General features: G+C 42.1%; 1 protein-coding gene across 9 annotated transcripts in view; it reads left to right on the top strand.

Moving 5' to 3' along the window:
• The window catches only part of Amph (amphiphysin), a 196,625-nt gene that overhangs the window by 160,482 nt on the left and 13,572 nt on the right, over positions 1–22,571 (top strand). For 2 of the 9 annotated variants that reach the window (XM_051168136.1, XM_051168146.1), the window contains exons 13-18: positions 2,130–2,153; positions 3,960–3,983; positions 4,190–4,675; positions 6,707–6,739; positions 7,387–7,443; positions 8,175–8,297. In XM_051168136.1, the coding sequence (XP_051024093.1) occupies positions 2,130–2,153; positions 3,960–3,983; positions 4,190–4,675; positions 6,707–6,739; positions 7,387–7,443; positions 8,175–8,297 (747 nt within the window). The remainder of the gene's footprint in view (positions 1–2,129; positions 2,154–3,959; positions 3,984–4,189; positions 4,676–6,706; positions 6,740–7,386; positions 7,444–8,174; positions 8,298–22,571) is intronic. The other 7 variants (XM_051168167.1, XM_051168175.1, XM_051168179.1 and 4 more) reach the window with 5 other exon arrangements.

The following is a 22,571-nucleotide window of genomic DNA, read 5'->3' on the forward strand; positions in this document are numbered from 1 at the left end:
CTACTTGTTTTAAATGGGAGAAATAATAATCTGATAATCAGTTACAACCAGCCTTCCAGGTGCTTTGCAAATAAAGAGGATCTCTTAGTTAGGAGGCTGTCTGTAAACTCTTCTAGGAGATTCACAATGTGCATAAATTACCACAATTAGGACAGGCTCTGTGTCCCTGTGATCTTCCTTCCTGCCAAGGAGGAAGTGATTCTGACTTTTCTGGTGGCCTAAAGGAGTGGCCCTGCAGTCTCTATATTTGCCTTTCCTCTCAAAGGAGCAAGTCAGGTTGAGGGTGAGTCTTCGAGTCCATTCAGTCCTGAGCTGCCCTTTGCCCCTCACTCAAAGCCAGCTCCTTTACCTACCACTGAGGCCTTGTTGTCGGCTGATAGTCTAGCTGCGAGCTGACAGCCTGTTTCATGATCTCTGCTGTGCTCACGTGAGCTAGCACAGCCTTTCCTGCTCCTGAGGAGCCATAAACACAATCTTTCCCATTGCTTCTTCCTTTGGAGAAAACACTGCTGCTGTCTGCCCTCTACCGAGACTTGTATCATATCACTTTTATTATCTTCTGCTTCTAGCAAGGGGCTATAGAGAAACCATCAGGATAGACAAAAAATTCAGAAAATGAGTATCAGATACAGAGGCATCTGAAGATACAAATAAGTGTGGTTTCAAGGGAGCTTTTGTCTCCTATCCTCCTGTTAACCAAAAGGCTACCCAAGCTGCATACACAAGAAGTTAGCAGGCCAGTCTGTGTAGGGAAGGGACATCAGTCCGTGCCAAGGACCTGGCTTTCTTTATTTTAATATATTTTATCAATTTTTTCATATTACATCTCAATTGTTATCCCATCCTTTGTATCCTGCGGACCTGGCTTTCTATGGTATAGAATCTGTAGAAGGCAGCTGCAGCCTGTAGAACCTCATTTAAAATAAATGACTTCTTAGCTTTCTGTTTACCTTTAGTGAATCAAAACAAGTGGGTGAATGCAGCCCGAGTGACAGAGGTATAGTACACAACAATGCAGCTTTAGCAGCGCTTCTCAGTCTCAGGAAGATAGGTCTTTCCCATTGCCCTCACCCTCAGTGCAAGTGTCTCTAACTACTGGGATTCTTTCATAGGTCAGCAAGCTTATGATTAAAATATCAGCCATGAGTGCATGTCAGGCATGTCATTAATATGTTCTAATGGGTACCTACTAATGTGCACGACTGTCAAGTAATCTGTGTGTTCCCTAACCCAGCCTATTGGAGAATGGCTTTTAAGGGTCTGTTTGCCATCAAAGTGATCATAATATGTATTCTTGAGGTAGTAGGGAGAGACAAGCAAATTAGTTAAGGATTAAAATCTGCATTTCCTCAGGTATGATAACCCTAGGGTTGGAGAACATTTTTCCTTTAATGGTGTGTGCATATTGAAGTGACAGGCTCATTGTATGTCACACTCAGTACTGCGCAAGCTCCTCTGAAGAGCAAACGACAGATTAGTTAGATCCCCGATGTTCTCACAGTGTCTGTATGTGGTTAAACTAAAATTAAGTAAAATTATATAAAATTTAAATTTTGGTTCAGTTAGACTAGCACATTTAAAGTTGTCAATAGCCACATGTGACCAGTGTCTACCAAAACAGGTAACAGGAGTGAGATGTTTCTTTTACCAAAAGTGGGTTTATAGAAGAGTGCAGCTCTAAATGCTTGTCAGTGTTTATGATGTCACCACTATCCCTAGCCTCTTAATATTCATCACTAACTATATGAACTTCTTTTTTATTCTTGTTACATCTCAATGTTTATCCCATCCCTTGTATCCTCCCATTCTTCCCTCCCTCCCATTTTCCCATTATTCCCCACCCCTATGACTGTTCCTGAGGGGGATTACCTCCCCCTGTATATGCTCATAGGGTATCAAGTCTCTTCTTGGTAACCTGCTGTTCTTCCTCTGAGTGCCACCAGGTCTCCCCCTCCAGGGGACATGGTCAAATGTGAGGCACCAGAGTACGTGAGAAAGTCATATCCCACTCTCCACTCAACTGTGGAGAATGTTCTGACCGTTGGCTAGATCTGGGAAGGGGTTTGAAGTTTACCGCCTGTATTGTCCTTGGCTGAACTTTTACTCATAATGTTTTTCTTTGTTTTTAGACATTGCCTTGGGACTTATGGACGGTAAGGCATCTAAGAACTAACTTTATATATTTTGACCTATAAAAATTTGGAGACTTCAATGTGCTTTTTCATTTGTGAAAACAAAAACAAAAACAAAAACGAAAACCCATACATTTATATGATAATGTATTTCCCTAGAAGAAGGTTTGAGCCTTTCTCAAATCTGAAAAACCTAGTAGAGAAAGCTGTGACTGTGGTCCACATTGATGAAATAGTAGTGATCAAAAGCATTAAAAGACAATTATTGTGTTCTTTGTGTCTTCCTGTGGAGCCTGATGACTAAAAGAGCTGTCATGGGGGAAGGCATGCACACATGTGCTACTCTTAAATAGAATCAAAACAGAGTGTGATGAGAAGATGGCAGGCAATGGGAGTTATTTTTCATCATTATATTCAATTAAGTTTCATTGAAACATTTGGAAATTTTGAGCTGGGCAGCCATGGATTTGAGTTCAAACACTAATGCTTATAATCGTGTCAATTTGATCAATTTCTAAAATTCTCTAAGCCTCAGCTTTTCTGGCCTATACAGTAAAGTTAATGCCATCTACTTCAGAGGCTTGTTCAGGGATTTAATAAGATATGTGCCTGGAATTTATCCCAGTATGTGGTATGTATCAATGAAAAGTACCTATGATGACGGTGTTATTTTAGAAAGATAACCTGATGTGCAAGGTTGAGTGTTTTCAGGTTTAGATTCAAGAAAAAGAGATGAGCAGAGATCTATGGCGTTCATCTGCATTGCAAAATTAGGAGACTGAGACACCCATGTGACTCCTAGCATTCCTCAGGGCTGGATCTTAACCTTTAACTACTTCTATAGAGTTTATGTTCCATTTTTTAGGCTCCTTGGAAGAGACCAAGAGCCCTACAAATAGTTTGGGTTGAAAGTACACATGACTAAGTCAGTCCTTTTACACTGAATTAGTTTTGCTTGTGTACTTACTGAAGGGGAGAGTGAGTTGATACTCAAGGCACTAGAATTCTAACCTCAATGTTGCATTACTTTTATTGTTGATTGTGGAAATAATACTAATCTTGGTAATCCCAGAATTTTGTTTGCTTTAATCAAAACTATAACACCTTTTCTTCCCTCTCTAAAAGGGGTGAGGAAAAAGATATCTTCTAGAAGGAGCTTTTCACTACTTCAGAGGACAGGCTTGCTAGGAATAGTAGTCATAACAAAAATATATGAAATTGTGGCTTTCTGGACATACTGCCCTGATTCTTGGTCCAGTCTACTTTTCAGGATATTTTTCTTGTGGCAAAAAAAAAAAATGGCTTCCAGGTTGAGGGAAGACTGATAAGAGAACACTCAAGGCAGTCAGTGTGGCTGATATGAATTCCTTCTTCAACCAGCACACACCTCAAAGATAGACCCTCATAAAGAATGAGTTTGGGAAGATTTTGTTCTGATGCTCTTACAGAGCATATGACATGGAGCGATTTCTTGACTTCTATGCTTGTTAGCATCTTGATGTTCTCAGACTTACATGTTCACTTAGATAAGCATTTTCATTTTATGGTTTCCTAAGGCAAAAATTGGGAACTAGCCATGAAACATCCTCATTGATACTAGAAAATAACACCGGTGCTTTGTGTTTCATTTGTGCCTCTTTATCAATTGTCTTAAATAAGCTTTAGAACAAAACCATTCCTACAGCAAAATGAGTTGTAAAGTTTAATTCCTGGACAGTAAAAGCCACAGCCATTAGGAGAATGCTGTCCCTGGACAACATGAGACTTCAGCATCGCAGTTAAATGTCTTCTCATTCTTTATTCTTTTCTCTCCTCCCTACTTTACAGACAAGCACTGATTTGGTACAACCGGTAGGTTGATTTTCATATGATTCTGGATTTAAAAGATAGTTAATATCATTATACACATGGTATTGTCTGTAGAGTGGCTAGTCCGAGACTTGGCCTTAAGCCAATTTAACTGGTACTACAATGGTGAAGAGCTGTATGTTTCTCATCAAATATCTCATGGTCTATTTTATCTTTTTCCCCCCTTTGCTTTTCTACATACGGTAAAGACTGACTCTTCAAAAAGTCTTTCTATGTGTAACCTGATCATAGAGGAAACTCCTGACACTGGTTTGGCTGAAGAGATTCAAAGATGTGAAACTGACATAGGTGCATTTATCTGGGGCCCCCATGCTAGGACAGACAGTGTCATCCAGGAGATGACCCCAAGTGGGTCTCGAGAAGACATTGTCTGTCTCTCTGAAGCAGAGCGAGACATGAGATTATCCACTGGGATGCTGGCTTCTTCCGCTGACCATTCTACTGTAGCTGACCAGGGAGAGGATGCCCTGGGGCCAGCCCCTCCAGCTAGAAGTGAGCAGCTGTCCACAGAGCCTGAACCCCGGGCTGGAGTTTCTATTCCTGCATGCATGGAGATGGACCAGCCATATGCATTACTTGACTCAGAGATGCCAGACATGGGAAAAGTTGACCTGCTCAAAGAAGGTCATGAAGAAGCTAAAATATCAGATGAAGAAAGTAAACAGAAACAGAAGGTAGAAGATCCTATGTGGGGATATGTGGAGACATGTCAAAGGGTAGACATTGCAGCTATTGATATCAAGGTAGAGTGTACTAAGGGGTCTGAGGAGGACATATGTGACAGTTTAGGAAATAGAACACTAAATCATCTCAAAAAACCATCAGAGCAAGGCCAGGAGACCTTCAAAAGAAATGACACGGGAAGTAGAAATGATCTAAGGGTGAGTTGTAAGGAAAGATTAAAAACCTATAAAAATTATTCCGAGGAAGCTGATCTATTAGAAAAAGACAGGGAAAGAGTCTATGTGGCAGATAAATTTGGTGACAGAATCCAAGAGTTATCTGATGCGATTCAAGTAATAATCAGTCATCATAGAAATGTAGAAGGCTCTGGGGCTACACCTGCCAATGACACAGAAAGCTGTAATCTGCTTATCCAGACTGACCCTGTGACTATTATTAAAAATCCAAGCACTGAGGTATGGGATTTAACCAGAAAAGAGATAGGGAAACATTCAATAGGCGCTCACAACCATTCTACAGGGCTTCATCCAGCACAGAGAGGTGCAGGTACAGAAGAAATTCGCTGTGGCATTGCAGTCAATGCTCATGGAGCTTATGGGCGTAAGAGTCAGACTGATGCTTTGTCCATCAAATGTGCAGTGGTAGTGGAGTCTCAGACTGGCCCTAACTGTTCTCTGGAAATGCTTGCAAACAGAAAAGGGCAGTGTTCATATAAGAGAGGAGAGTCATCATCAAACCCTTCTGCAAGTACAGTGCCTGCAAACCCTAGTCAGGACATTAAATTGCCAAGATCTAAAAAGACAGATTCTTGGGGAACAGATCCAGCTCAAATCTGGCAGCCAGACTTGAATTCGGGAATAAGTGATGTGGACATAGTGGGGGTCTCTGGTATTCCAGATGGCCAGCAAAGCAGATTTGCCAAGTGGCAGGAACCTAATAGCCACAGGCCTATCAGAGATATGGAAGGTTTACATAAATGCTGGGAACATTTAGTAGGAAGTAAGAAAGGACTGGAGGAGGACTTACCAGCAGATGTGTGTAGGGAACGTGCCAGTGCTAGCAGCTTGGATCAAAGCCACGAGACAGCTAGATCCTTGGTTCAGGGAGCCTCCCAGAACACTAGCGTGGACTGTGCGGATAGTCCCCAAGGCAATGACACCAACAACTCAGATTTGTCTGAAGATGAACTTGCTAACCAGAGATATGGATTGTTGTATCAAGAAATAGAGGCTGATAAAGATGAGGTACTTACCCTAGAGTGTAGCATACGCCAGCCAGACTTCCTTAGGTTCTGTTTTTCCTTATGTCTCTCACCAGCTCCACTCTCCACCATTCATCTCCTTGACAGATGTACCTCTTGAAACCTATGTAAACCGAGCACAAACAGGTTGACAAAAAAAGAATCGACATAACGATTGTACTTAGAATTAGTGGAGTCTTTCTTACCATCCTACTTTCTGAGTCATTGTCTCTCTGTTCTTCTCTCTCTCCCTTCCCCCTCCCTCCCTCTCCTCCCCTCCCTCCTTCACCCACGCCCTTTTTTTCTGTTCACATAGTGAAATGTGCAAAACCATGAGCAATGGAGACTTTCTGTCTCTAATATGACTCCACACCAATTAAAAAGGTGTGAAATATTTCTACCTAGGATCACTAAACCAGAAAAAAAAAAAAAAAACAATTGCTTGCTCATTAAAGGGATACCTATCAATGACTGAATAGAGATATTAACCCTGTGGTTCATGCCTAGACTTGTCTTCTCATGATTGAGAAGGTTAGTGTTGGCGAACACTGAACCAGTGCCAGGGACAATTGTAAAGCTCATCTTTTATTTTTTTGTCAGCCTGTTTTTAATAATACAGCATGGCTTTTCTAGTTCGTAAACACTCTCAAGGAAAGCAACCTGTTGTATTATTTTTAAATTTGTGTGTGGTAGTTGTTACATTCCAGCTAGTCTAATGGATATTTGCTCATCCTGTGAAAGCATCGGGGAAAAAAATTACCCCATTTTCCATTTCCTTTAGGCTTCTGGAGATTCGTTTAATGGCTTCCCCCAGGTAAGAAGAATCTGTTTTCTTACCAGAGCCACCATCTGGGAATGTTGTCGTTTTTTTCTGTGTGGATTTTGTGTCATGAACCCAGCAAAATGATGAAGAGGATCAGTACAAAATTTGACCTCACGATGTAACAACCCGAGGAGATGGCACTGTGTGTGACATCGTTGTGATGACGTGAGCTGTGCACGTAGCCCAGCGGCCCAGCACATTAAATGCTCCATAACGCTATGTCAATCTTTTTACCAATCCTTAGAAGTGATCCCAATCTGAAAAATCCTCTAGACTCAACTCCTGGAAAAGAGGAGATAAAGTTATTTTGACTAAGGTGCTGGATCTTCGGGATGATGTTTTTTAAGAGTGCTTTCTAAAATGTCACAGCGAGCTACACCGCATATAGCCAGACTCTCAGGGAGTCTCCAGAAAAGAGCCACCTGAAGACCAGAAGCCACACCCTGGCTCTAAGAGAGCAGTGATTCCTGGATGCGTCCTGCTAGCACAGATCTATGTTTAGAATAACTCATGGCAACACTTAATCGATATTCTTTTAGTGATTTAAAATGTGACTTATAAAAATATTTAAAATGTGTTTATTGATGGTTATTAGTTTAGACAGCCGTTTAAATGCCTCATTTTCTTCTTCTTTTCAGCCCCAGGACACTTCATTATTCACAGTGCAAACAGATCAGAATATGGTAGGTGGCTTGGTAAGTTGATGGTCCCTCCGTGTTTAGGGTAATTTACATTTACACATGGAAAGTTCGTAGAACTATGTGCCCTATAAATTCTTCCCAACTCCTTCCACCTGGCAAATGTTGGACCTTCTAGAGATAGTTTCTCTGTCTCTCTTTGTCTTTCTCTTTGTGTGTGTGTCTCTCTTTGTCTTTCTCTTTGTGTGTATCTCTCTGTGTCTGTCTTCTCTGTCTCTGTCTCTGTCTGTCTCTGTGTCTGTGTCTGTGTCTGTGTCTGTGTCTGTGTCTGTCTCTGTGTCTGTCTCTGTGTCTGTGTCTGTCTCTGTGTCTGTGTCTGTGTCTGTCTCTGTGTCTGTCTCTGTGTCTGTGTCTGTGTCTGTCTCTGTCTCTGTCTCTGTCTCTGTGTCTGTCTCTGTGTCTGTCTCTGTCTCTGTCTCTCTCTTTCTCCACACAACAGAAGAATCATTTCAAGTTCTCTTATACAGGCCATAGCAACGTGCAGACAAACTGTTACAGGTGAATACGATGGTAGGTCTTTGCCTGACTCTGAAGGAAACAGTTCTGGAGCCTGTTCAGAAGAAGCTTAACACAATTCCACTCCTCGATTCTTATTTTTCCTAGACTGGATTGAGTGAGACTGGCCACCTGCTCCGATTGATGATGAGATTCTGGGTTGTCTAGCATTCCGCAGTGTCACCTGTTCACATTTTGAATCTTCCTTTCTTCTTACCCCCAAATAACTCAAGGCTGAAGCTGAGCAGGCTCTATCCAGAGAGCCCAAAGCAGAGGAGGCACCTGCCACCGCTGCTGTGCCTGCTGCCGGGCTGGACCTCGGACTAGAGATGGAGGAGCCAAAGGAGGAGGCAGTGGTGAGTACCACTCCCTGCCCCTTCCATCCACCCCGCTTCCTCCTTCAAGCTTTTCCCATGATCCTCTGTATCATTTTCTGCCCAGACCCCCTCTGGCCTAAAGGATCTCTCCATTTCCCATGGTTCCCAGAATCAAAAAGCCTTCTATATTTTTATAGTAAAACACAATTCCCTGACATTATTGGGCATTTTGGTTTTTTGCTTTGGCTTTTGTTAGTTTTCTTTGTTTGTTTGTTTGTTTTTAGGGTTGTTTTTTTTGTTTTGTTTTTGTAGTTGCTGTTTTGTTTTGTTTTTTGAGACTATACCAAAGAACTGAACTTATGGATTAGGGACCCGCCCATGTAGCCATAGGAGCAGCTCTGCAAACACTGTGCCTGGATTCTTTCTGATGCACTCCTTTTGTCAGTAGAGAAGCTGCAGAATGTGAGAAAATTAGCCTATTTCTGTGTCCGGTCTGAGACAGCTGGAAGCGTCCTGTAATTAGGGATCAAATCGCCAGAGATAAATGTAAGGATAACTTTGTTGGTTGTATCTCTGTTGCTAGCAGTTGGGTCAGGACAGTGTGTTTCCAGGTTCTTAGCCTCTTATCCAAAACAATAGAAAATGAGGTCTCATAAGGACGTGCAAAGAACCAAGATAAATTTATTTGGAGCAAAGTGAAAGGGTGAATGAGAGACACATGGAGAAGATCGACAGCAGAGCACATGAGGGAATATACTGACAGCTCCCAGTTATGCTTCTTCTTTTTTAATTAATTATTTAAAAATCCATTCACTTGTTGAGCGTGGTGGCACACGCCTTTAATCCCAGCACTCGGGAGGCAGAGGCAGGTAGATAGCTGTGAGTTCAAGGCCAGCTTAGTCTACAAAGCAAGTCCAGGATAACCAAGGCTAACACAGAGAGACGCTGTCTCGAAAAACCACACACACAAAAAAATTCATTCACTTTACATCCCGATTCTATCCCCCTCCCTCGTGTCCTCTCAGCCCCACCCTCCCTCCCTCTTCCCCCATCCCCCTTCCCTAGTCCTTGGAGAGGAGTGTCCCTCCTCCCCTACCATCTGACCTCAACCTATCAAGTCTCATCAGGCCTGCCTGCATCCTCTTCCTCTGGGGCCCAGGAAGGCCACCCTGCCAGGGGGAAGTGAGCAACAAGTGGGCACCAGAACCCGTGTTAGGGATGGGCCCTGTTCCCCATATGAGGAAACCCACCCACATGGAGACTAAGCTACCTATCGCATACATCTGAGCTGGGGGCCTAGGGAAAGGGGATCCAAAGGCAGGCAACAGAGTCAGAGACAGCCTCTACTCCCATGATGCACATTTGCTACATATATGTAGAAGGTCTAGGCCGAGCCCGTGCATGTTCTTTGGTTGGTGGTTCAGTCTCCTCCACGTATGATCCTTGGTTGGTGCATCACTCTGCAAGCCCCCCTGGGCCCAGATTTGTTAACTTTGTTGGTGTCCTTCTGAAGCTCCTTTCCTCTCCTGGTCCTTCTACCCACCCACCTCTTCAAAAAGACTCCCTGGGCTCTACCTAAAGTTTGTCTGTGACTCTCAGCATCTGCTTAAATGCCCTACTGGGTGAAGTCTTTGAGAGTACATCTATCGTAGGCTCCCATCCTGTTCCCTCTTTCAGCTGCTTCCGGTGTCTATCCTATTTGTCCTTCTGAATGAGAATTAAGCATTCTCCCTAGGGTCTTCCTTGTTACTTAGCTTCTTTATGCCTGTGGATTTACTATCTTGTATTATGTGGCTAATATCAGCTTATAAGTGAGTATATACCATACATGTCCTTCTGGGTTTGTGTTACTCCCTCAGGATGATCTTTTCTGGATCTATCCATTTGTTTTTTTTAATATCTTTTTTTATTAATTCATTCATATTACATCTCAATTGTTATCCTATCCCTTGTATCCTCCCATTCCTCCCTCCCTCCCATTTTCCCCCTACTTCCCCCTCCCCTATGACTGTGACTCCTCCCCCTGTATATGCTCATAGGGTATCAAGTCTCTTCTTGGTAGCCTGCTATTCTTCCTCTGAGTGCCACCAGGTCTCCCCATCAAGGGGGCGTGGTCAAATACAGTTCATATGAAAGTCAGTCCCCACTCTCCACTCTCCACTCTCCATTCAGCTGTGGAGACTGTCCTGTCCATTGGTTAGATCTGGTTTAGGGTTCGAAGTTTAGCGGCCTTATTCATAATAGCCAGAACATGGAAACAGCCTAAGTGTCCCTCAGTAGAAGAATGGATAAAGAAACTGTGGTACATTTACACGATGGAATACTATTCAGCTATTAAAAACAAGAAATTCCTGTAATTTGTGGACAAATGGATTGAACTAGAAATGATCATAATGAGTGAGTTAACCCAGAAGCAGAAAGACTCAAATGGTATATACTCACTTATATCTGCACATTAGCCCAAAGGACATGTCCCGTGAAAGTCTTCACTTATCATGAAAGTGGGATAGAGGGGAGGACATCCTATTGAGCCTCTCGGTGAGAGAAGTATGGGAGAACGGGGAAATAGATGGACCTAGAGTTTCCTAGAAAACTACAAGAAAAACATTATGATGGGCAGATTTGGGCCCAGGGGTTTTGCTCAAACTATGGAACCAGCCAAGGACAATACATGCAGTACCCATTTGTTTTTAATAGCTGAATAGTTTACCATTGTATAAATGCACCACAGTTTCTTTATCCATTCTTCTCTTGAGGAACATCTGGGTGGTTTCCAGTTTCTGGCTATTATGGATAATATGGCTATGAACAAAGTTGAGCAAATATCCTTGTTGGATGGTGGAGCATCTTTCGGGTATATGCCCAGGAGTAGTGTCTTGAAGTAGTGCTATAGATCTCAAGGGGGAATGGGCTGGCCACTAAGGGGTGTAGTTTGAGTGTTTCTCAGTCTGTTATGTCATCATTTCTCTGCTATACATGTCCTTTCCCATAATGCATCTAATTTTAATCATAACATGCATGGCCAATTATGCATAGGCATGAGATGATCCCTAAAAGATGACACAGTTTTGCCTTACTACATATGCAACAGAAACTAGTTCCAGCCGGATTGGCCCTTCTACTCTTCACACCCAGATATGTTTGGGGTTCACTTGAATAGTAGCTGTTACCAGGGTGGGGAAATGTGTATCGTTGTTCAGAAATGGAAACACATGTAGCCTGATACATATAGGAGTTTAAGGAGGTTCTGAAGTCTTCGGTGCATTGCTGGAAAGGAGTGCTTACACGGTACGTGCAGGTGACAGAACTAGGCTGCCAAGTGCATTGTTATAAGTGGGAGCGGGGGAGTTGAATAAGTCAAAATGAAATGATGTCTATGGTCACTAACTTGTCTCCTATGATTGCCTGCCATATATGTATTGATTCCTTGCTGTTTTACTTTCCTAAGTTGGTGATGGTCCAATATTGAACCAATGATATATATTTTAGAACCAAGAATCTAAAAAGATTGATTCTTTACAAATATTTCTCAGGCTTTAAAGCTATGGGGGCCCTTAAGGATGCTTTTTGTGCTGGGTTCGAGACCCACCCTATGACTCAGATACTTGTGCTTACCCTGATGTACACAGGCATGAGGAAAACCTGCCAGAGGACAGCTCCTTGGCTGTAGGAAGCTGTGTTGGGGAAATATTTACCTTCTATGCCTGTTTCTCATCTCTCCCTTAAAGGAGTTGCACCTGATAAACTTTTCCTCTGCTCTTAAAAAAAGAAATCTACAACCAAATGCTTTAAAATGTAAAGACTTTCAAATCCCTGTGGTATGGTGAAACACTCATTTATGGCTGTTTCCAGCCTGTATTTGCTAGGAGACTAGGATGACAGATCACCATGGAGCAGTTTACTCAGTAATGCCACAACTGTTTTAAAGCTATGAAGAAAGGGGCTGCCCATCTGCGTTCTCAGTGTGGCGCTCAGCTGCTCTCTCCTCAAGCTTTGGGCCACGCACTGCCATCTGTCAAGGCCTGGGCTACTCCGTGACGTGTACATGATCCTTGACACAGTCAGAGTTGGAAAATGTACCCATGAACATGAGAATATTCAAGTGATTTTCTACCCGGTCTTCCTTTATCTAGTCTCAGGCTGTGTCTGGCACATTTCCTTCAGTTTTGTCATCCTCATCAAAGGCCCACTTAGGAGGTGTCCTGCTGCTCTTGTTTTGTTGTCAGTGTTTAGAGTCAGAGTCTTACTGTGTAGGTTGGCTTGTCACTTACTTATGTAGCCCAAGCTGTCCTCTTATCTCAACCCTCTAGATGCTGGGGTTTCAGGCACATGCCACAATTCCTGACTTGCAAAGATGTCTTTTTTTTCTTATAACTTATTCAGATTACATCCCAATTGTTATCCCCTTGCTTGTACCTTCCTGTTCCCCTCCTTCCCTTTTTCACCCTATCCCCCCCCCCCAGACCTGTGACAGAAGGGGACCTCCTCCCTCACCATATGTTCACAGCCTATCAGGTCTCATCCTGGTAGCCTGCTTCCCCTTCTTCTGAGTGCTACCAGGCCTCCCCACCAAGGGGAAGTGGTCAACTAGTGGGCACCAGAGTTCATGTCGGAGGCAGTCCCTGATCTCCCCACAACCATGGAGAATGCGCTGTCCATTGGCTAGATCTGAATATAGGGTCGAGGTTTACTGCATTCATTGTCCTTGGTTGGTACAGCAGTTTCTGAAGGCCCCCTGGGTCCAGATCTTCCAGCCTTGGTAGTCTTTTTGTGGTGCTCCTGGACCCTCTGGGTCCTTCTATAACCCCATTCTTCCATACCAATTTCACCTGGAGACCAATAGCAAGACCCAGCTTCTGTCCCGATGCCCCACTGAATGAAAACTCTCAGAGGACATCCAAACATGCACTGTGTCTGACCAGCAGCACTGAGCCTAGGGATCGGGATGGGAGCTACAGAGGCAAAGACATCTTTTTAAAACAATCTCAGCGTGGGAGTTATGACTCAGTATTACTGTGCTTGCTTTTCATGACTGAAGCTCAGGGTTCAACACTAAACACTGTTAAATAGAGTTAAGTAAAAAAATATCTTACAAACTTGAGACACCTATTATTATTGCTTTCCAGTCTACTACTCACTTGTGCCCCCATTTCTGAGTAAGCACAGTATACAATACCTTTTCTTCAAAAGCTACACCTACTTGTAGTCACTTTGCAGATAAATCACTGATCAAAATTTTAATGCCACAATATATTATTAATGTATACTGTGCTCTGTGCTTAAAGCCAAATTAACAACAACAAAAATTGATTAACTTTGGCATCTCTACAGAAGATGATTTTTTCAAGGAAGATGTGGAGCTAATTTTGACAGCCGTTGCCACGGCAACAGTGCAGCAATTGGTTGAGTTGGACCAGAATCCAGCTGCTTATGGTTTCCGATGAGACTGCAGGAAAGACGAAGATAGCAAATTGAAAGCTGAGTGAGATGCAGATGAGGGAGGGAAAACTCCTGTAATTAATTCTCTTTGGAAGGAAATGCATGAATGTGACAGCCAGATTAGCAATACCAGGTACCACTTCAAACAATGCCCATTGGACAGCACTCTCCCTTTGGTCTTGCTGGAGGGAGGCTGTGGTGGGCAGTGTTTTAAATATCATTAATAGGAAGAGGTATACCAACTGCCATTCTAAGTCAAAGTACCAGAATCCTCTCTATGGGATTATAATGGTCTCTTGCAGACCTGAGCTACCTCTTGACTTTGTCTTTAAAATAGACCTTGAAGAAAATATTTCATCCTTATTTTTAATACTTTTAAATTTAAATTTAAAAGCTTATAAAATGCCAGGATTTTCAGCATATCAAGAGCTCCAACTGGAGCCTTAAGGACAGTGAGGAAAAGGCAGCAATGGCCGATGGTGGGAACCCTCACTGCCTCTGTCCCTTTACTAGTTTCCTCTGTAATGCTATACAGCCAGCTCCGAAGAGAATTGACAGTCCCCCTCCAGCCCTATCTCCGGCAGTCCTTTCACCCCACTTCATTTCTTCACTGGGACGATGAGAACACAGAGCTACAGGGGCTTGCACGTTTGGGATGACATTCATCCTTAGCTAGCGAACATAACTGGGAAGCGTTTTTGTTTGTACTGCAATGAATAAATCCAGGCAAACATCAGCGGGCCTTTTATACTTCTTCATTCTCTAACTTTCTAAACAGCAAAATCTAGGAGATAATTGCAAAAGTAATGTAGGAAAGTTCTACTCAACTGTTGTAGTTTCATTCTGTTACTGGGATAAACACCATGACCGAAGCAACTTGAGGAAGGAAAGGACTTATTCGACTTAAATTTCCATATCATAGTTTATCTGTGAGGAAAGTCAGAACAGGAATTAAAGGCAGAAATTATGGAGAAATACTGCCTGCTGGCTTACTTGTTTAACCTTATGTTTAGCTACCTTTCTTGGACAGTCTAGAACCACCTGATTAGGGAAAGGTGCTACCCACACCATGTCTCCTTCATCAGTTAACAGTCAAGACAGTGCCTCCACAGACATGTCAGCAGGCCAATCTGATCTAGGCAATTCTTTAATCATGGCTTCCCTCTAAGCTGTGTCAAGTTGACAATTAAAACTAAACTAGAACTCCAACTAACCTCTTCTTGATTTCTGAATTTGTTGCAAAATTTGCTGTTGATTATGAGACCTTGTGATATGTCTTTGCGAGCTCCCAAATAGTACGTAAAATAGAAGTTACTTAAAGAGTGGCATTCGAAGAGCAAAAAGACACACGTTAGCTGTTTAAAGGGATATTTAGAGTTCTCTTCAAACATGGCTGGCTTGAGAGTTAGCACCAGGGTGTCTGTAGGTAGTACTCAAGTTCTAAGGATTGCTAGAAACCTCCCTAATTTAGATGTTTATCTTCTTGGGTACAGATTGGTGTGACAAAACCACAGAATTTGAACAGACCATTCCAAATCTGTTTACTGGTTGAGCAGGTTACTTTAGCTCTTGTCGTCTTAGTTAACTTCTAGAAACTGGGAATAAGCTATAATAGAGATGTTAAGAGAATAATATGAAACAAACGCAAAACTTCTGTGATAGAACCAGGAGAATGTTGCATTTATAGTAAAGGCTGGTTTCTACAGCATGGGCATATAAAAAAATGACATCAGTAGATGGTTTGTGCATCAGAATTATTATTCTTCAGCATTGAATAAACTAGAAAGCCTAGAGCTTTGTGATCTTTCAATCAGTTGTCTACATAAAATAAACATCAGGAATATTGCCATGTTCTGACTCCAATATAAACTGTTCAGCAATTATCAAAGTGTATTATTTATCTAAAATCTGTAAACTATATACTTACTGTAGTCTTCACTTACCATTTGTGTCATTTATGACAGAAATAGGGTAAATAAAAAAACTGCATAAGTGAAGATGGGATGAAAAAATTGAAAACACTAAAAGGCCATAAATAAATAAAGCTAACTTTTATTAGTTTTTCTATTGTAATCCTCAGAATTGACAGTAAAAGAGAATTTTGACAAAGAACATCAAAGTTTCTACAGTGCTATATTCTAAAAATTTCAGCTATGACCAGGAGACTGTTCCATAACTGAAAGCATAGAGGCAACTGAAGTCAGAGCCAAGCCTACAAGGCACGTGAGGACTGAGTATGAAGTCACAGCCAAGCCTACAAGGCGCATGAGGACTGAGTATGAAGGTGCTTGTCTCAGCACACACACCTTACACACACTTTGGCAGTGTGCTGATGGGAGCATACTTACACACCTCTGACACACATTTGAGATATTCAAAGTAGGTGAGTATATGTAACAACCGATAAACCCCTGCTTTGGTATCTTTCTATGGCTGAGATAAACACCATAACCAAAAGCAACCTGAGGAAGAAGGGGTTATTTGGCCCTCACATCCCAATCACAGTCCATCACCGAGGGAAGCCATAGAAGGAACTCAGTCAGGACAGCCTGGAGGCAGGAACGAAAGCCAAGGCTGCAGAGCAAGGCTGGTTACTGGCTTGCTTCCTATGACTTGCTCTGCCTGACTTCTTAAATAACCTAGAACCATCAGCCAGAGTAGGCGGGGCACTTCTACATCAGTCATTAATCAAGAAAATATCTCTCAGGCTTGCCTGTAGACCAATCTGATAGAAACAGTTTTTTTCGATTGAAGTTTCCTCTTTCCAGATAATTCTGGCTTCTGACAATTGGAAAAAAAAATCTAATTGAGATAATGCTGTCCAGCTGTTGACCTGAAAGGGGCATCTGAGTGTCCCCAGGTGGGATGCAAAAAGAAACAAACAAACAAAAATGTTTCTAATTTACAGGAACTGCTGAGTTGTCACCAAATTTGAAGTAACTAAACAAAATGGAAACAGTGGGAAAGCAGCAGAGAGCAAATAAAGCAACACAAAATAAGGAAAGAATTGCTTATGAGATAAAGTTTCATTTTAGAGAACAGATTACAAGAGTATTATGCAAAATCTGGGGAGAAAGGCTTGAAACTATCGCCTCACCCTGAAACCCAAGATAACATTGATGAGAGGAAAAGAGTCATTGAGAGTCATGTGGAAAGGATCTAACAATGGACTTTAAGGGAATAAAGTGGAATGTTAGAGGACCAAGCGGTAAAGACCAGGGACAACTATGTAGAATTTAGGCATAGGAGCAAGCACGGAGGATCTCCTGGCATCGCAGACAGAGGATCTCCCAGCACCGAGGGGGGAAAGCAGAGCAAAGGTTACAGAGCGGAAGGGCAAGAGAAGGGTTCAACTGCTGGACCACTGCTGATCCTCCAGAAGGGGCTGGGCAGATCTCTACAGACTCAAAACGAGGCATGACATGACGAATTGAGGTTTTCTATTGAAAGAGTCTGTGAGGGTAGATTATAAGAAATTACAATCAGCAAGAGACATTTTTCTCAAGTGGATGTGCGTAAATTCATTTATGCAATAAATATAGTCATCGTCATCGGTAGCTGTGACAATGAGGAAGTGAGACCATTTAGAGAAAGGAGGGGGAGTAAGGTGGATGGGAGAACAGGAAGGCAGACACAGAAGTATGGTCCAGCAATATACCCACAGAAACGTCTATGAAGCCCATCACTACGTAAAGTGAATACATGCTAACAAAAATCACGCAACAGCAAAACTGATGAAAATTAACATCTAAATATATTGTTAAACTTTGAACTCAAAACTTAGAAATTTATTCAAGCAAATAACAGAGAGGCTTGCTTCAGACTTAGCCCTCTCAAAACAAGGCCAGAGGTTGTTAGACCAGCACCGAGCTTCCATGGGCATTGTAGAATCTGCTCCAACCCAGGAATTGACTGTTCTGAAGAGAACAAAAGACACTATCAAAGCATGGCAAAATGATATCTCCAGAAGAACCATGAAACAATTTGTGGGAATATATTTCCACTGACTCTCATGTGGATCATATAAACATGGATAAGTGAACAAGTGACTTGTTAGTTGCCAGGTAGATGAGTAGAAGATTACTATATGGTTCAGTTTTCTATTTGAAAATTTTCATAATGCAATAGCGTATAAAGCCTCTCTCCCCAATATCAGCAGAAACAAATAAATAGAACAGTTTAATATTTAAATGCATGGTGTTTGTAGGTGTTCACAAGCCTAAAGGCTCTTTCTCACAGTGTACAGCAGTAAGAACTAGAAACCAACAAGTGGCCAATATTATGAGAACTGTTAAATAAATAGCTGAATACAAAAGCAATAAAAGCATTGTATGCCACTGATAGAATTTTTAAAATGAAGATGAGCCACCTTTTACTTAATAAACAAAGCCAGCCCCTGGATTATTATAAAATTAAGAAAAATAAACATATCAAAATTATACTTTGACATACTTTCATTATGTTTTAGATCATGGTATCCTCTTTAAATCAGAAAATGCATGTATGTATCGAAATATTCAATCAGAAAATGCACATATTATCTCTTTGTACATACGTGCACGCGTGTGTGTGCGCACACACATACATGGGACCTATACTGAATTGAAGAAGAGTCAAATTATCTTCAGCTGTCCACATCTACAGCTGGTAAATAATTGGCAAGCTGCTTTTCATGTATTGTTTGTAGTTAATGTTATCAAGCAAAGGAGTAATTAATCAAAAGAATGAACAGTACAGCTTCGCTGATTACAAATTCTCCTGCTGCCATCCCTGCTGGGGGATCTCAGCCACTGCAACCCTGCTTCTGCCACTTCGCTGTGTTTTCCCTTTCAAGACTTGATCACTCTGTGATTGTTACATTACATTCCTGTAATTCCACTCCCAGGTTTTGCTAATGTAGTTACTGGTGTTTAAATGAGTCTGACAGAAATGTCATAACTTTCCCTCCAACACAGAACATAAGATCAGAGCAGATGAAAAAGCAGTGTGTCTGTGTGGTGGGGTGGGGGCAGCGCTCCAGCTCCGGAAGGTTTCCACACGGTTTCTGTGGAATGCCCCTGCTGGCTAGCAGTGGTCCTGTGTGTTGTGGCTTGTGGGCCTCGTCATTATAGAAAAGAGCAGATGCCTGGCGTCAGGGGAGAAGGACATTGCCCACCAGGAAATAAACCTTAGGCAATGGGTAGTGTAGCCCTGGCAAAGTGTGATGCTGTTGTTCATCTGAACACCACACAGCTCCTTCAGCAGCTGTGTTTCGTCTTCCTGAATAATGCTTTTAAAAAGCAACGGTTTGCGCAATGAGCTATGGTACCCACTGCAGCAAGCAAAGCATAGAAATGGGTTGTCTTTTCTTATTGACAGAAAGCTAACTTATTGGGATGAATAAAAACAGTAAAAGAGGAAAAATATTAGGACTAAAAACCTTTCCAGTCCTTCTCTGATTTAATCTAGTACTAACACCTACTTTGGTAGGTTCCTAAGTTCTGTTGTGGTTTTGTATTATTCTGTTAGTCAGTAAATATTCATAGGAAAATTTTGGTAAGAGTAGAAATTTGAAAGACATTGCAGAAGTAAGAGGAGGGTTGAGGCAATGCTAAAATCCAGGTCAGACACAGAAACCATGTATGAGGAAGTGTAATAGGCCGCTGAATGTAGTATTTTAAGCTGTAAAATCAAAAATGTTAATTGAACATGGCCAGCGGATTAGAAATCCATTGCTAGAGGATGCAAAGGTGTGGGAAGCAGTCTTTTTCACTTTCATTTTCTCAGTAGGTCATTCTGAATGTCGTTTTCCTCGGCTGTGAAAACACTACTTTTCTTAGCATCTTTTTCTGGCATTGTTCATTTCAGTGTTTGGGCGAGGTTTATTTGCCACCACTTTTATTAGCCCTTTGCTGCACTTTGGTCCCTTCCATGTGACAGAGATCCTGTGAATTGCTGCGACCCTGAGGCTGAAGTACCTGCCTGGTGAGGACCGAGTCCCTGGTCTCCACCTGCTGGTAGCTGATGTCATAGCAGTGCTGGCGTCAGAACAAGCAGATTCAGCCAACAAAGCCTGTTCAGATTACATAGCCGAAGAAGAGCTATGATATGCATGTCTGGATACAGTCCAAACACAGACAGACAGAAAATAATCATGCATAGGCTAATGATTCTGTTTGCATCAAATGAGTTTTAAAATTATCTTTGGTGTTTTGGAGAGATGGCTAGGGGGTTAAGAGTGCTTGCTGTTTTTCCAGCAGACCCCAGTTCAGTTTCTAGCACCCATGTGGATACCTCATATCCACCTGTAACTGCAGCTGCAGGAGATCTGATGTCCTTTTCTCACCTCCACAGAAGCCTGCATGCATGTGCACATAAAGACACAATCGCACATATACATAAGTAAAATAAAATAAATCTTTTAAAAATTTAATTAATTAGAACAACACCGGGTTTCCAGCCAGAGACCCTGCATGAACTGGACCTGGGCCCCCTGCACAGATGTAGCCTATGGTCAGCTCAGTCATCATGACCCTAGTGAGGGAAGTGGGGGTCAGCTCTGGCTCTGGCAAGGACTCTGCTGCCTGCTTTTTTGTTGCTTTCCCCTGATGAGGCTTCCTTGCTGGGCCACAGGGGAAGGGGTATGCCCTCAGTCCTGATGTGACTTGATATGGGGGGCAGGGCTGGAGGTTGGGGGGAGGGTATGTTCTCCTTCCCTGGGGAGTAAAGGAGGAGGGAATGGGGAAACAGGGAAGCAGGGTGGGGCAAGAGGAGGGAAAAATGGGAGGGGCCTATGACCAGGATGTAAAGCAAACACTTAATAATTTTTTTAATTTAAAAAAAAAACAACAACAACACAAAATTACCCTTGGTAATGCCATCAATATGCCATAGAAAATTAATGTTTCCTTCAAAAAAAGTAACATTAATTCACTTAACACAGTGATAGTGATATGTGCTGTCCAAAACATACATTATGCATGGAAGAATTTATGTATGGGAGGCACATATTATGAAACTTTCATCTATAGCAGTGTGTGTGTGTGTGTGTGTGTGTGTGTGTGTGTGTGTGTGTGTGTGTGTAGGCTGGTTTGCCATTCTATCTGCATGCATTTAGAGTCCATCTTGTTCAAAGCCATTGAAATCATTGTGTTGCTCATAGGAGTGACTTTTCTTAAGACAGATGAAAAGCAAAAATGACAGAATTATGATCAAACAGTTTGTCTTCCGCACTTGAGCCTGTGAACTCCTTCCTTCATATCATTTGTATGAATAGTTCCTAGTGTGGAGGAAAACTTGCTTGGTCTTGAGTATCCAGGTGAAAGCCTCTTTCCCTCCCTCTCCCTCCCCTCCTTCTCCCTCCCCTCCCTCTCTTCTTCCCTTCCTGTTGTTTAATACCTGGCATTAGAATTGGAGCCTCAATACAAGCACTGTAGCACTGAGCTGCATCTCAGCTGAAAACTGTTGATTTCACCAACAATAACCCATTATTATTCTAGGGATTAAGGTGCCTTCCTAAATTGTCGATAAGTATGCATCTCTTGACAACAGTGACAAGGACATTTGAAAAAAAAAAGACCACTGTTTACTTAAACGAGGGGTGTGATTCTCTTAAGTTTTTCATTTATTTTTATTGTTGAAATGTCCAGTCATTCACAAAAACTCAAATCTCCATGTAACTTTTAACTAATTTCAGCATTTACCAGCATGTAAAATTCATTTCAATTAAGCACCAGCTACAAATCACACAAGAAGATCACTTTTTTGAGTCCATGTATTTTTAATAACATAGTAAGAATAAAAGAAATAAAAACAAGTGGCTACATTTGCACCATTGCCCATTTTTCTCATAATAGGAGCTTCTCACATGAGACACGGAAATTTCTATGAATACGACTGACATTTGATAGTGTGTCAGAGGATATGGCTTTTATGGTAGTTATAAAAAGTGCTTCATAGAAGATTACTTTAAGTAACATAGCAGTTGTGACATTGAGGCAGAGGGGAGAGTTCTTGGAGGAAACCATGTTGAGAGCTGTGTGAGGTCACATTCCCATGTGACCCGTTTGTGGTGTCCAGTGAGCACTGCTCTCCATCGCCCATGTCAGAAGTCAGGGTTGGAGAGCCAATGCTTGTAAGAGTACAGCTTTCCTGACTTAGCACAGTGAACAGCACAGAGCTGACTCCATAAAGGAAAGCATTAGCCCTTGCTACACCCATCATAAAGCAATGCTAATTTTTGGAATGTGTATCCTGGGTACACTATGTAAAATCAGTCTTAACATTCTTTCTCAATGGTCTCTTTTATTCTACCTTCTCAAATCAGGCCTGCCATGCTGGGATCATTAGAACCCTATTAAAGGGTTAGACTCGGTGCTTTCCTTATTTCATCATCACATGTTTTAAATACTACTGAAAGCTTTTTTGATTTTGCTTCCCTTAGTAAAGACTCCAAGTCTGATTGTGACATTTTCCTAGCCAGCAGCTGACTCCATGCATATTTGTATATTGCTGATGCATATTAAAATTTAGAGCTAGTTCCCCTCATCCACTAATGATCTTTTGGGGGAACCCCACCATCATTCCAATTTCCCCGAAGGATTCGGATGTGGAGAGCATCACTAGTGCAGGCATCCTGATTGTGGCTGCCTGGTGGGACGCTGACCCACTGTGCTCTTCCTCCATGAGGCACACCTCACATGGACCCAGGTCCATTCAGTGTTTTAACTTGTTTGATCCCGAAGGCTTATGCCACTGTTATCTGCTTTTATGCAACAACAACAACAAAAATAGCCCGTGGACAGAGATCCACCCACTGCTTACCAATAGCCTCTAAATTTTAGAGCCCAAAGAATGGTATATGCCACCTGGTCTATGCCATCCACAATACCTGGC

Source organism: Acomys russatus, chromosome 3 (assembly GCF_903995435.1).
Source record: "Acomys russatus chromosome 3, mAcoRus1.1, whole genome shotgun sequence".
NCBI lineage: Eukaryota > Metazoa > Chordata > Mammalia > Rodentia > Muridae > Acomys > Acomys russatus.